Consider the following 16,185-nt stretch of genomic DNA (forward strand, 5'->3'; position numbering starts at 1 on the left):
TGTTAGTACTTGATCTTACTGCCTTCTTCCAGAATGAGGGTTCATATGATAGGGGAGAATGTATCATTCAAGCTTCCATCCAACCACAACAACCGTTGCTGGGCACTGCCAGCTCTGGGGATGTGGATGGCAATCCAAGAGAGGACTCAAGAACACTCGATAGAAAAGGGGTCGCCCACCGGCAGCCTTCGCCCACCGGCAGCCGTCGCCCACCGGCAGCCGTCGCCCACCGGCAGCCGTCGCCCACCGGCAGCCGTCGCCCACTGGCACAACCTTTCCCGGAGCCTTGTGTCCATAAGGGAAAGACTGAGTGACTATACAGCTGCTTATGTAGGAGGCCGGCTGGCACCACAACCTACCCGGCAAGCGGTGAGATTGTGGAACGATGGCCAAAGGGTTGCGACGGCTAGGCTATCACCAAAGGACAGAGAGATGCAGGGAAAGGGAGAAACTATATCAGTATCGGCGCCATCCTAGGCGGCAGAAGAAATTATTCTTGAGCCTAGGGTCTGCCAAAGCCGTGTTAGGAGTAGGCAGCAATTTGGCAGAATTGCTGCCACCTCCCAACAGGGGAGAAATTTCGTTTCAGTGTCGGCGCCATCCTAGGTGGTAGAAGAATATCTTTTCTTAAGCCGAGGGTCTGCTGACACAGGACTAGTCTTCTAGACCGCAGTGGAGAAGGTGGCGGCATCTTACAACCACTTCAAGTGCGGCCTAGGGATGCATAGCCTCTTATGCCTGCAGCTGAAAGCTAGCAGGTGAGTGACTACTCACCCTGCTGCTCGGCCGCCGGCAAAAAGACTGAATACTCTGATGTTCTGTCGGAGAAACCAAAGCCGCCTATCCGCCGGCAAAGGTAAGAGACAGAAAACACAAGCCTAGTCAAGCCGGAGTGTCTACTCAATGGCAAGACCAAGATAGGGTTGTCGCCTACGGCGGCACTCAGAAGGAAGTAGGGATTACCCTTAAATCTTCGCAGGAGACGAGTATCGAGTTATATAATAATTCTAGGAGATATTTACTCATGAATTGATAAAATGATACACGAGGGTAAACGGGGAACATGTATAAAAGTATACTAAGGCGCCTAGGCTAGGTAGCCTAGCGCCGGGCGAGATTTCGGCTACCTCAGTCGCAGAAACTTGTAACATATGATCGATATAGGAAGAGGAAATATATGCAAAATTATGTATACGTTTACAAGTATAATTGTGCCTAGATAGCTTCATATTTTATTAATGCTATTACAACTAGGAATGTCGTTCTATATCATGTACGAAATTAAACTAAAGCGCGTAGGCTAGCGCGGGGTGAGGTTCGGTTACCTAAATCGCCGAAACTAATAAGTACAATCTACATAATATAGAACTTTCTAGTAAAATCTTAATTGAATAGCTTCATAAATATTCATGCTATTTCAACCGCAAGTGTCGTTCAGCTAACTAAATAACACCTGCGTTATGAACGACAGCGCCCATGGTGCCTCCTGTGATCGGTGAAGCTCCGAACACTTCAAATTATTCTAATTTCTCTGTGAAGCAGGAGCCAAAAATTATACAGTTAAGAATAAATACTCAACTTTCCAGAGGCAGAAGAAGTTGGAGATTGCATGATAAATCCTTAGATGTCGAACACAAACGTTACAGCAACAGGGAATACCACTGTGCAAAATCGCTACGAAAAAAGGAGTAGGCGCCATCTAGGTACTCAATTGTAGTACGGGAGGAATGGTACCTTGATAACGGCTCCCATTTTATTTTTGCCACTTTTCCCCCCTCAAAACGAAAACGCTATTCGGGGTGAAGATTGCCATGTGTCGTATCAAGATATACGTACCCTGATATTATGCAATATCCTTAAGAGAAATTTTAAGGATATTCGTGCCAGGAGTTAGAATTCTGGAGACCAAAAGGTGATTTCTCTGGGAATATCCCTTAAAGAGGCAACCTATAGGAACCTTCCACCAGGACGACATGGCTTGAGCCAAAAAATGTGTATAAAAATGTGACAAGTTCCCTTTTCAGCGTTTGTGCTGTGCGTGATATATATATATATATATATATATATATATATATATATATATATATATATATATATATATATATATATACGTGTACGTGTACGTGTACGTGTGTGTGTGTGTGTGTGTGTATGTATATGTATATGTATATGTATATGTATATGTATATGTATATGTATATGTATATGTTCTTGCGCAAGAACACAGTTCCACTTCGTGGGGAATGACCTCTCCTTCTCTGGTCCATCGGTCTTCCCATCGGCATATAACCATTGACTCGGCCGCCACTGGGGAATCGTTATTGCCTGGTCCCTCTTCATTCAACTATTGTCTTCGCCTTTCCCCTTTTCCTATGGGAAACATGGATTACTGAGCGAAGGGATTGTGGCCTCTCAGAGTTTGACTACGGTCGTTCACCTTTCAACAACAGTGTTCTATTGGGAAGAGCACCTTTCCCGTTCGCAGGTCAGGTTGCGCTTCCTCTTGTTTGTGTCAATTATTTTTAGTGAAATTATAATTGTAATTTTAACTTTTCAGCTTTTCTTCGTGGGGAACACTTCCCTTCGAAGGATCAGTGGTTCTCACTATTAGTGAATATTCTTAGCTGATTTAAATAATTGAAATTCTGGTTTTTATTACAGTTACTCCACTCCCCCTTCTCCCGTGGATGTCGACTGGGGAAGGGAGGACGCAATACTTAGTTTTATGTTGTTCCCTCGGGGATCCTCTTCGGACTTCCTCTCCAGGGAATTTTCTGTTAAATATTTAATCTTATTTTTTCCTAGTTAACTATGCAGTTTTTTCTTTGTTTGACCAAGAGTGCCGACAAAGGAGAGCTGTTCTGTTCATGCCTGGGGAATCTGTAGTCACTGCCGTCCCTCAGGACGTCGTCATGGGCATCATCGCTTCTCTTAGAAGTACGCCCGTGACAACATGACCAGCACTTCAGATCATCTTAGGACGCTAACCAGAAGGTTCGCCTCCAGGGGTTGGACAACTTTCTTTCCTGGGGGAAAGTTTCCTCCCCAGGTGTGAAGTTGTTTTTCCCTTCCAAGGGAGAACTCACATCTTAATAAATTCATCGTCTCCGACTGCTGTTGCTGCCTTCGCCCAGACTTCTCTCCCCCCTTGCTGAGTTTTTCTTCCTTCAGGGGCGAAGCGCAGTCTTAGGCAAGTCTCCTACGGAGTGTTCACCTCTCTTGTTCGTGAGAGAGGCCACTCAGAGACCCCTTTTTGGAGGATCACTCTGCTAAGGTTTGCTCTCTGGTCCAACAGCCCTCATGGGTGTCATTAGTTGCTGTACTCTTTTGTGGATCACCAGTTCTCTCCTAAAAGCAGTATCATGCGCACCATTGCTTCTGTTCGCGCCAATGGTCTTCCCCGCATGCGCGTCAATGGCTTCCTCGCGCACGGCAATGCCCTCCCCCAATGGTCTTGCCTGTGCCTCCCCCAATGGTCCTGCGTTTCCTTCCCCCAATGGTCTTGCGCTCCGCCCCTCAATGGTCTTGCGTTTTCCCCTCAATGGTCTGGCGTTTCACCCCCAATGGTCTTTCCTCCCCCAATGGTCTTTCCTCCCCCTTTGTTCTTGTGCGGTCCCCGATGGTCTTCTGTGCGGTCCCCGATGGTGTTCCGCGCGATCCCCGATGGAGTTCTGCGCGATCCCCGATGGAGTTCTGCGCGATCCCCGATGGAGTTCTGCGCGATCCCCGATGGAGTTCTGCGCGATCCCCGATGGAGTTCTGCGCGATCCCCGATGGAGTTCTGCGCGATCCCCGATGGAGTTCTGCGCGATCCCCGATGGAGTTCTGCGCGATCCCCGATGGAGTTCTGCGCGATCCCCGATGGAGTTCTGCGCGATCCCCGATGGAGTTCTGCGCGATCCCCGATGGAGTTCTGCGCGATCCCCGATGGAGTTCTGCGCGATCCCCGATGGAGTTCTGCGCGATCCCCGATGGAGTTCTGCGCGATCCCCGATGGAGTTCTGCGCGATCCCCGATGGAGTTCTGCGCGATCCCCGATGGAGTTCTGCGCGATCCCCGATGGAGTTCTGCGCGATCCCCGATGGAGTTCTGCGCGGGCCCGATGGTCTTTAGCGCACGCCCCGATCGTCTCCTGCGCACGCCCCGATCGTCTCCTGCGCACGCCCCGATCGTCTTGCATGCTCGCCAATAGTACTCCTACGAGCGCCAATGCACCCGCCCTTGCGCAACCAGTTAGACGCTTCTGCTCATTCTAGGGAGACTGCACAAAACTACACGATGCCTTACTGCGTGCCAGCGCTCGCCTTCCCTTCCATACACAGCACCCTCCTCACTTGCTCTCGCCAATACGCCAACTCTTCACAAAGAGCCAGTGCTTGCCTTTTCACTAGCGCACTTCCGCGCTTTGCAGTGCGCTCCTGCGCAGTTGCGGTCTCAGATTCAATGTGCCAGCTCTTGCCAAAGAGCAAGTGCTCGCAGATCCAATGTGCCATATCCTGCCAGAGAGCCAGCACTTAACTTGCGCACCATTGCTTTCCTGCTCTCCAGTGCTCTGTTGCGCATTCACCAGAAACCGCTTCAGCAGAAACTGAGCACCAGCATCATCCTGTATGCCATCGCTCCAGTACTCTCATACACACTCGTGCAATAGGCTCAAAAAAGGAATAAAACTTTTTGGATAGGTCACCATTGCCCCATTTCTCTCTCTGCAAATGCATAACATGGCCCCCTGGGAAAAGAGGAAAGAGGCTTTACAGACGGATTCAATATTACGAAGATTCCATCTTCCATGGGGGATCCTTGGTCCCTGTCTTCTGAGGTTTCTGTTTCCTTGAAAGACCACCGTCGGCAAACAGGAAAGCATCAACAGACTGATCTCTAGATCACTGTTTGCTCATGGCTAGTTCACGGTTTGCTGATTGTTAGGTCGCCGATCACCAGATTGCCAATTGCTAGCTCAGCGCTGATCATTGACCTCTTGTCCCTCCAATGAGTAGCGATCTCAGATTACTAGCGTTCCAATCACCGTTTGCTAGTCAATAACCAGTCATCAGCTTGCTGATCACTAGATCACCGATGGGCAGCTTATCTTTCTTCGATCATTGAACTCGGCTAGCTGATCAAACAGGAGGGACCATAGTCAGCTTGGTGATCTCTGACCAACCATGAGGGACCATAGTCAGCTTGCTGATCTGTAGCTCACCGATCACAGGTCCGCGATCAATCGCTGATCACCAGTGGCTTACCATCACCATCTGACTATCATTAAACCATTCTGGTGTGTCTCAGGGCTCTCAAAGCAGATTACCAACTCATTTATCGCCAACCTACTTGACTGACCAGACAGCCTTCATCTGCCTGTCAGTTACCATCCTCGGCTCCCAGACCGCCGATTCACCGATCATCGGCAATTCGCCAGCAGTTCATGACTCGGACTTACTAGTCAACTTCTGCCCTTAGTTCCCTAGATCAGAAGGTATACAACATGCTTCTTGCTACTGGCCGCTCGTCATCACACTAAAGTGATCAACAAACGATCGACAACCCTCATCAATGGCTCTTCGACAGGGGACTACTTGTGAGCACTCTCCCACTGCATAGTAACCACGATACCCAACCGTTAAGCATTGATTAACATTCGCCAGATTGATTCTATTCTAAGGAATAGCATCTATCCCATCAGGGTGCATGGTAGGGTTAAGCATTGCCTTCCTTCTGTTAGTTGAAGGAGCTCTCAGGGAAGAATTCTTACAAAGGGTATCGCATCCAATCCTTCACGCCACGAGTCAAGATGTCAACAATATCCCCTGCAAAAGGATCCGCAAGTAGCTGTCCCTTTGGGTCGATGTCCACACCATGTTGGAGTTCGAACAAGGGCTAAGACCTCAGGTCTTCATTTGCACACTGGACCTAAAGGACACATACTTCCAGGCCCAAACCATCCATCTAGAAAAGTTGGAAGAGTCAGTCTAGACAAACAAGAAAGACCAGTTCAGGGCACTGTGTTTCTCTTTCCACTACACCCAATCTGGTGTCACAGGATCGGCTTGTCTCCTCCGTTTTGGGACGACTGACTGACCTTGGTAGACTTGGTGGCAACCTTGCATTAGCACCGAAATTTCTGAAGTCTTTTTACCAAGATCCAGTGAACAAGGTAAACCTGCGGAAGTCTTTCCTACTTCCCTCCCAGAAGACTGGTGTATCTGGGAATGATTCCAGACACCAATCTCCACAAAAGTTTCTCATAAATGAGAACTCCCATCCCAGAGGGAAGCATCTCTTCTTAAGATAGCATTTGTGGTATAAACCCAAGAATGAAAGGTAGATATTCCGGCCTTTTTCTATTTTCTTCTCTCAGGGGGTCCTAACAGACACACCTTTATAGAGCTGGAATGGATGAACAATGCTCAATAGAGTGCATTCTCTTTATATGGGTTGTATAGAAGTGTCTCCATAATTCTTTTTGAGAGGAAGAAGGGAGAAATGTATACATTCCCATTAATCTTATAGATGCATTAAGTTGGGCACACTATCCATTAGGATTGAGATTCACTAAAGGCTATTTTCGAATAATGGATGTCTTGCCTAACATCTCGGAACTTGTGTGCTCGTGTAGTTAATAGGAGGATGAACAGTAGTTGTTACTTTCGCTCCTCTGTAGGGCCAAAGTACATTAACCTTCCTCAGGTCAGAAATCTAGCCAGTTTGGTTATATAGTAATGCTTCACAATATAAAGTTCATTGCTTCCGAAGATCTGAATGTAAAGGATGGTCAGAATTCAAAAAAATCTCATGCAACATGCATAATGAACTAATTGAACCACTGTGCTAGAGATTAATATCTAGATCAGGAATAAGAAATGTAATAGATCTTAACTCAAGTTCCTGTCCAACAAGATCAGGAGAACAATACTCAAAACAAGGTAAAGTAGAAGAAATGAAACTTCTTCAAAATAGGTTGATCACAAAAATCTTGAGACAATAAGCATATTTTTTGTGCAATTGAAGAGGACACATAGCTAAAGTCAGAGTGAAGTGGTGCTGTGGCAGAGGAGTATGTCAAACACATTAAAAATGGCAAATATTAACACAACTTACGATACCAAAAATAATTTTTTTTTTTTGCTTTTCCTAAATCTGTATTTTCCAAATTTAATTTTCTTGATTACTGCCTCCTTTTGTTATCACTTTGAGCTTCCTTTTGGCCAATTTCAGTAGTATTGAAGGCTTCTCAAATAGATAACTGCTGGGCTCCACAATTCACTAGAAGAGTTGGAAGATCCAGGCCTACATTGCTGAAGACCATGAAGCGTGAAGTAGGAAATGATGAATTGAGAAATACTGAATTAAAAGCTCAAGACAGAGACGACTGGCGAAATCTATCAGATGCCCTTTGCGTCAAAGCTTAGGAGGAGATGACGATGATTTATTCGGCCTTAAAATATTTCTGAAATGACTTGCAAACATTAACCTGCTCAAGAAGACAACATTTGGAAACCTTTTCTAGGCTTCTCTTTTCTACATGAGTTGCCACTCTATGGTAGGCAGCTAGATGCTCTTTAATTTCTATTGTCAGTGGGTCATCCTTCTCCTTTCTGCTAGAGAACTGTTCCTGAACAACGTTCAACTTCGGATTGAGCAACAGGTTTAGGATTGTCAACTTTTTTGCCACCTGCTTCAGCTTGCCCTTCGTGGAGTGATAGCTGGTCCCGTTATTTCTAAAGACTGGTTTATACTCCTATTCAAGTTCTCGGGTTTGTATGTTACAAAAAATACAAGTTGTTGAAACCTTTAGAATACTTTAATATATATATATTTTATTTTCATTCTGTAGCATGTTCAATTTTCTTTACAGGTGGAATATATTCATAGTATCTGGGTGGATTCACCCGAACTTGATGTTCCCGGAAAATTTTCGCCGGAAGATTTTTTCATGAAGAAGCACCCTATTTTCGAGCAACTCGAAAAAACAACGTACAAGCGACGGGTGGAGTACGACGATGAAGAAGCTTCTGTTGAAAGAAGGTATCCGAAAAGGCCCAGGAAGGTGGAAGAATGCCTTGGAAGGGGGGAAAAAAAACAAAATAAAGGCCCAGGCCGGCCAAAAAAGAGTGGAATTAAAGGGCTGGAAACACCAATGGCTGTAGAAAAGAAAGGGCCTGTAAGGCCAAAGTCTGTGGGAAGGACTGAAAAAAGAGGCCCAGGTAGGCCAAAGAAGGTTGAAAAAAGAGGCCCAGGTAGGCCAAAGAAGGTTGAAAAAAGAGGCCCAGGTAGGCCAAAGGTTGAAAAAAGAGGTCCAGGTAGGCCAAAGGTCGAAAAGAGAGGCCCAGGTAGGCCAAAGAAGGTTGAAAAAAGAGGCCCAGGTAGGCCAAAGAAAATTGAAAGAAGAGGCCCTGGTAGGCCAAAGAAAATTGAAAAAAGAGGCGCCGGTAGGCCAAAGAATTCTGAAAAAAGAGGCCCAGGCAGGCCTAAGGAGACTTTAAATAAAGGTCCTGGAAGGCCAAGGGAAGTAGGGAAGAAAGTGGCAGGTAGGCCAAAAAAGACTGAAAAAAGAGGGCCAGGTAGGCCTAAAAAGATTGAAAACAAAGGGCCAGGTAGGCCAAAAAAGACCATTTTATATAGAAAAGAAGAAAGTCAGGTGACAAAAACACAAGGAAAAAAGCGGTCCAGAAGTTTATCTCAAGAAACCGAAATATTTTCAAGAAAGAAAATAAAAATGGAAACATCTGCTTTATGCCCCAGGCATAGGCCCAGGACATCATGTGTGGTTTCTTCCATGCATGGAGAGAGTGTTTCTCTAAAAGGAGAAAGGAAGAGGCCCAGAAATGTCTCCGAAGAAGAACACTTCTTTTCTGGGAAAAAAATCAAAGTGGGGACATCTGCTGAGGTAGGTACTGTAATTATTAGTTCTATATTATGACTTTTTGGCAACAATATTAATCGATACAGGTACTCCTCATACAATGATGAGATAGGGACCGAAAAAGCCGACGTTTATCGAAATGGCCATAAATCTTATTATTCTCTTATTTTGACTAGTATCCTTAATTTTCAGTCATGTTATAAAACACAAATGCCTTTAACGCTTTCTTTTACAAAGTAAAGAGTATATAAGCCTTTTTTATTGTTTTAGGATGTAGAGGTTATAGTAAAGCTTTCTTTTTTATTTGTTTATTGGCAATGAATAGCCTGTCTTTTGGTCATGAGACCTATAATCTTTCAGTCATATCCTTTAAGCAGTATAGCTTTTCTATATTTACACGGTATATTAAAAAAAAATTTTCTCAAGTACAGGATAAATAAAAGCTTAAATTTTTGTTTTCCTTGTAGGTTTTCAAGGTTTTCACATGTACGTTAGGTTTGTTTTGGTGACGAGTTTGCAATATTTTCTCAGCCCTTATTTTAAACAGTTTAGATCTTCACAAAAATTTATTTTTGTGTGTAGTACTTGGTATACAAGTCTCTCTATCTACCTATCTCTTCATACCATTTCTCTGGATTTTCTTACCTACTTCTCGCTACCTCTATCTTTTCATACCTTTCTCCCCTTCAACAAATAAAATCTTAGTTTACGAATGAAATTAACAGGACAAATTCATTAGTTGTAAGAAATTTTTTCCTTCAGGTTAAAAATAAAAAATACTACTATTAAGGGGGCCGGCCGGCTAATGCCCTTTTTGTAAGGATAGGACTTTGACATTCATACCACTTAATAAGTTACCTGGGACGTCTCCAAACTGCATAGGATTTTTGCCTCTGACTTTTGGTTATGTGATGGGGCAATTTATCTAGAAAATTTGTTTTTTCAATTTCTATCTCCATCCTTGAGACTTTATATTGTATATAGACTAGAATTTTTACAAAAAGTATTTTTTTTTTTTTTGCTAGATATAAAATATTTCATTATGGTAAAAAATTGACCCTATATTTCAGAAAAAAAAAAAAAAAAATATGAAACCAAATTGGAAAAAAGGTTTATTTTATTGTTCTACGGTGTCTTTTGAAGTTACTCATATAAAACAAATTTCAATGTTATATCTTTGAAACTAAGGGAAATTATAGAATAGAAGGTAAATAAGTACAGGTTTGAGATATGGAAGTTTGAAGTTTTTCCTTTTATTTTTACAAAGATAATATATTATGAATTTCATGTTCCTTTTTTGGATATTAATAAAGTTATTTATCATGATTTAATCATAAATGAAGATACCCTTGCTCAATATCATGCTTCTTTAGGTGAGATGGTCCTTTCTTCATCATCTCTCTCCTTTATTAAAAACGCTAAATTTGCCGATATTACCAACTTCTGAACTCATTATTTGAATGAATTTTCTTATGTTAGCGAGATGTTGGAATTGTCTTTTACTCTTTGAAATGTTTGAATTCTTGCTAAAAACGAGAAAAACGGATGTAGAGATGAGTGAATGTCAGGTTAAACACAAGCATGCACTCACTGTGAGGTTTGTGGTAGGACAGAAATGCGAAGTGATACATCGTCTTGTGACTCGTGGAATCTATACAGATGCCATTGCTCACAATTTGTTTGATATGAAAATGTAATAATTATCGAAAATCACAATAACAGAAGAAATACTGCATTATCTTGTAGGGGAAAATGTATTTGGTTTGAGTCAACTTATATTAATTATCCTTTAACTGTCAGTAAGAGGAATTTTGACAAAATATTTTGTATACACATTCTACGTTGCCATACGAAGCTCGGTGAATTTTTTTTTCAAGATTTTGTGTTTTTCGTATACCTCTATATTGGCATTCATTCTCTCTCTCTCTCTCTCTCTCTCTCTCTCTCTCTCTCTCTCTCTCTCTCTCTCTCTCTCTCTCTCTCTCTCTCTCTCTCTCTCTCTCTCTCTCGTTAGTATTATATAATATATATAATATATACATTACTTACATATAGCAGAAGAAACCAAAATCTTAGTTTCCTTGAGAATGATTAAATTCGACAAAAAAATATACTTTGTTGAAATTCACTTCACAGACACAGGCAGACAGACAGATAAGCACCTCAAAACCTATCAAATCAAATTGTATCTAAAGTTAACCTTTTTCTAATTTTTAGGGGCTACAGTATTATCTGCTTAGTTCTCTCTCTCTCTCTCTCTCTCTCTCTCTCTCTCTCTCTCTCTCTCTCTCTCTTTTTTTTTTATTTTTTTTTTTGATAATAATTGTAACCAAGCCATATTTTCCTTATGAATTATTGACACAATCTCATATTGAATAATACGTATTTATGTAGGAGTAAAATTACACAATCGAATGCTGCAGCATGAGATTTAGGAAAGAACACTGGATGCTAAGAGAGCTATAAACTGTATTAAATACTGATATGATAGATTCCCTGCCTGTTGCCTCCGCCAAACGTATCGAACGCATCATGTGTACATAAATGCACACAACTGAGCTGCCACTGCTGTGAACAAAGAAAAAATGACATTTTTATCAATATTGTTTGAGGTCGTTTTATGAGGAGTACCTGTATTGTATAGCCTAATTAGGAAGAATTTGTGAAATATTTTTATTTTTATTAATTTCTACACATTTATTCTGTACTTTATACTTAAAACCATAGTGTTTTGTTCCACACGAATGACTACAAACCCTCGTCATTTTTATGGTGTTAGCTCTAATATTTTTATTCCAATCAAATTGATGAAATATCGTGGGTCTGTCAACGTTGTATGGTTACATTGTTCCCACCTGTGCTTTGTGTATTGGAGCTAGGGTCTTTTATTACTTTGCTCTTGGACAAGGTGACCTTGATACATCTGTCGCTGGCGTCTTTCCTGGTGTTTGTGCCTTTTCATGTCAGTTTTGGGGACTAATCATGTGTGCCTGAGAACTTTCCCTGGTCTTGAAGGTCACCCTTTTGGTGCCTTTGAGTCAGTTGCGGTTGATCAAATTTCTCTGTCCTGAATGCTGAGGAAAGAAATGCAAAATGAATTCTACTTGTGATTTGGTCTGAGTAGTCTGCCTCCTGATTGGAAAAGTACAAAAGTTGCAGAAAGAAAAGGGCCAAAAGGGATCGTTCCTCTGCTTCTCCTGTTAAAGGAAGCTATCAGCTGAAAACCTCATTGTAGTCTTTAATTTCCCATTTCTGATCCTTCATTATTGATGTTCCCAGAAAAGGGTTTAATGAAAGAGGGCAACCATCTATTTCAACATAACTTCATTGATGTACTATGTCTAATATGTCTTTAAGGTTGAAAACGCCACTAGTGATCATGACTTCAGAATATGCACTTCACCAGCCAGAGAATAATGCTATCGTACAGGTACCACTTATTTCACCAAAGTTTAAGATATCTAATGTGTCCGTATCCCTAAATGTTGACATTATTTGACCAGCTTTTTATTTCAGATTAGGTAATCAGTAAGACTTTTCTTATGGTCCAAAGAGTTTTTCTTGTCAAAACATTACTAGTGTCTCCTCAAGCATGGGTTCCAGAATGGTCATTCTTTGTGGTCTTGTACCTTATTAAGGAATTTAACAGTTTTGGAGACGCCTCCATGGAATGAAGAATGGGCTTGATGACTGCTATTATCTGATGCTTTGGCTCTCTTCAAGGGTCAAAATTGGCTCTTAACCTTTCAAGGTCTGTTCTTGCTCTGGTCTTGATCAGGGTGTACTCCCTTGAAAAGGATTAAGAGTCTGGTTTCAAACTCCCCAATGGCACCCAACTCCAGTCTAGCCAGCCCTGTGGAGGTGGATAATTTTTGAGTGTTTATTCTATTGTTTATTCATAAATGTTATAGTAGAGGCTACTAAGGATCTCGTAAATTTGGAGTAGGCTGTAATTTATCGGCATTTCATTGTCTTCGAGACTCGCAGACCTCACATGAGGAGTGAAATGTCAGATATTCTTGCCCTAGATTTCACAGCATTTTAGCCGATTGAGCAGGGTCCCTTCTCCTGCCTTCTCTTCTTGGATTATACTGGCCCAAGGAAGTGAGACTGTACACTTGTTGTTGGTCCCACAATGTCTGCATTGGTAGGGGGTTTGCTTGTGGAGAGACTAGACTAAGAGTACAGTCTTGTTAGCCCCTGACTGCTATCATGGAAACCAGTACTTTGGTGTAGTCACATACTTCACTACTACTCAGGATTTGTTGAATACTGATACATTGGCTTGGTACAGCAAAGTGGTTATGTCAGATGCAAAGGTGGCTATCCATGACTTCCTCTTGTCTACTGTGCAGTTACTTTGAGGGGCACAGGCTTTTTAAAGACAGCTGTTGGGAGACCTCTGGTCTCACAAAATTGGCTTTAAAAAAAGCTTCAGCAGCTTCTAAAACTTGACCAGAATCTCCAGCCACTTCTCTAAAAGAGGTGCCCCCAATGCCCCACCTTTTGCACTAAAGCCAATTCATGAGGGATGATAGAGGTACGAAGGGGATGCTGAAATTATCCAGGTTCCATTATTGGGAAGATTCCTTTCATGCCTTGGGTAATGTGGCAGCAACATGTTAAATGTATTGTGTAGAAGTCCTTTAGAATGGAGGCCTCCTGCCCTTTGTAAATATTCGTTGCTCTCATTTGGAGTTGTCCTCCAAAAGCTCTAGTTTTAATTTCAGAGGAAGAAATTATAGGAAAGGAATGTGTTTGAGATTATTAAATTCTTTTCTTACTCTAATTGGGGAAGTAGACTGGGAATTTTATCCCATTCACCACGTTTGTCCCCAAACTAGTTTTATCAAGCTTGGTTCAGTATAGAGACAGCAAGTATCGTGCAGTCTATTATGAGAGAGAAATGGGCTTCATGTTTCGGTGAACTTGAAAAGGATTCATTTCAAATTGCATGTAATCATTCCTACAGAAATACAGTCTGTTGGCACGAGGGTTATGTTCCTGGAGATATCTGTTAACGGAACATAGTATTTCCATAGGAAATAAGGGTAATGGGGGTGATAAGTTCCTGGACTTTGTGAAACTTTATTTTTGGATTTTGTTACTATTAATCTTAAACACATTATTTATATATTTGAAGGTCTTATAAACAATAAAAACACAGTTTTACTCAACTTGTATTTATTTTTAGTTAAAGTTATTACGCATTTTAGATTACCTGTGATCAGTCCTACAGAAGTACCTCCTCAAGGAAGTAGTGTATCATGTGAAAGCTTTGTGCTTCAGACTGTCCACTACTCTCACGTTTTTATATTAGTGTTAACTTTGGCTTCAGGTTGGTCTCCAAATATTGTAGGTTCATTTGAGGTATTGATAAATGAGCGATTTTGGCTTCCAAACTGCAGTTGTTTTCGGATCAAGGCTGATTATTCATACTTGCTGTGATCTAGGTACTGTGGCATAAATCCAAATAGATTTGCTCAATGGATAAGGCTTTTTACTTGAGATGCCATAGATTAACTCTTAGGGGTGATACATGAATAGAAATTGAAATATTGAAGAATTACGATTATTTGTTCATGCATTATTTAAGACTAATATTTATCTGATATGTAAACAAAATAAGTAAGTTGGATAAAGAAAAAATTTTTGTATGTGGAATAATAAAAGCAAAAATGACTGACTCAAAATGTTAGATTTATGAGCCTCTTATTTGATCAGAATTTAATTGCTCTGCCAATTTTGGGGAGTATTGTTATCAGTTGCTGTTGGTAGGTATTAAAAATTCTGGACAAGTAACAATAGAATTAGTTTAAAAATTTTACATTTTTGTTTGGATCTTCTCTTGATTTGAACATCTCTTCTTTTACAGGATTCAGAGAAGCCTGGGCCTCTTGTATTGAACCCCTGTAATGCTAATAATGCCACGGGAGAAATTTCACTGGTAATAACAGTTTACTTTGTATCCAAATGTGTGTTATATTAATGGTACATTTTATCATTGAATTTAAATTTGTGTTAATATTAAATTCTATACATTCTTTTTGTGAGAATGATTCTACTTGAATATTTATTACAGTATGCACCTATAATCCATGTTTTGTTTTTTAGTCAATGAATCTTACCTAATTTTTGTATAGCTATATGCCTTGGAAGTTGTGCTTGGGCTGTACAACAGATCCAGCTTACAAGCCTGGCTAAGTCAGTGTGATATAAGAAAATGAAGCTAATGGTGAGGGGAAAGGAAGCAAAGATTGCAAATTAGATGATGAAATGTGGTAATCTTCTGCTATCATGATGTTCATATTTTACTCTTAAGTGATTTGGTTGGACAGTGCCCTTTTTCTTTTCAAGGGCATGATTTGGACATTCTTGTCACTTGATGAGACATCGGACATCAAACCACAAATAATTTTAGTCTGATGCGAGTACAATTTAGCCGTAGAGTAAAGGTAGCAGGTGGGCCAGGTCACCAGACACGCATTGATATACTACTGCCAGAGAGTTATTGGGTCGTTTGACTGGCCAGGCAGTATTACATTGGGTCTCTCTCTCTCTCTCTCTCTCTCTCTCTCTCTCTCTCTCTCTCTCTCTCTCTCTCTCTCTCTCTCTCTCTCTCTCACGTCGTATTAGTTTTTTTTTATTCTTATCGCATTCCTCTCTCATTAACCTGACAGCAAAGAGATTAACACACCGTTCTTAGTTTAAGCGGTTAAATAGTGCACTAATTGTTGAGTTGCTTCTTTCCTCTTGGTAAGAGGTAGAAGAAAGACTGTCGCTACTAGCTATGGTAAACAGCTCCTCTAGAAGGACACTGCAAAATCAAACTATTGTTATCTAATCTTGGGTAGTGCCATAGCCTCTGTACCATGGTCTTTTACTATCAGGCACACTATTCTATTTTATTTCTCTTCCTATTGTTTTGTTAAAGTTTTTTATAGTTTATATAGATGTATATTTTGATGTTACTCTTATTAAATTATTCTAATTTCTTTTTCCTTTCCTCACTGGGCTATTTACCTGTTGGAGCCTTTGGGCTTATAGCATCCTGCTTTTCCAATTAGGGTTATAGCTTAGCTAGTATTAATGATGATAATGATAATTATAATAATAATGATATTGGCTGTGTCGTAAGTCCAAGTAGATTTGCCCAACCTAAAATGCACAAGGATTTTTACTTTAAAAACTATAAATTTGCTCCCAAAGATAATACATCGATAGAAATTTAACTATTACATACATACATATACCAAGGCACTTTCCCCAATTTTGGGGGGTAGCAGACAAACAAATGAAACCAAATAGGGAACCTCTCCTCT

At 41.1% G+C, this 16,185-nt stretch overlaps 1 protein-coding gene across 1 annotated transcript in view; it reads left to right on the forward strand.

Moving 5' to 3' along the window:
• Positions 1 to 15,090, forward strand: part of LOC137623408 (uncharacterized) — an 83,873-nt gene extending 68,783 nt beyond the window's left edge. Inside the window, exons 4-9 of the mRNA XM_068354241.1 lie at positions 7,856 to 8,887; positions 10,131 to 10,236; positions 10,343 to 10,556; positions 14,080 to 14,233; positions 14,739 to 14,810; positions 15,007 to 15,090. Coding sequence (XP_068210342.1) covers positions 7,856 to 8,887; positions 10,131 to 10,236; positions 10,343 to 10,556; positions 14,080 to 14,233; positions 14,739 to 14,810; positions 15,007 to 15,090 — 1,662 coding nt within the window. The remainder of the gene's footprint in view (positions 1 to 7,855; positions 8,888 to 10,130; positions 10,237 to 10,342; positions 10,557 to 14,079; positions 14,234 to 14,738; positions 14,811 to 15,006) is intronic.
• The last annotated feature ends 1,095 nt before the right edge of the window (positions 15,091 to 16,185 follow it).

The sequence above is a fragment of the Palaemon carinicauda genome, chromosome 30 (assembly GCF_036898095.1).
Source record: "Palaemon carinicauda isolate YSFRI2023 chromosome 30, ASM3689809v2, whole genome shotgun sequence".
NCBI classification, from domain to species: Eukaryota; Metazoa; Arthropoda; class Malacostraca; order Decapoda; family Palaemonidae; genus Palaemon; species Palaemon carinicauda.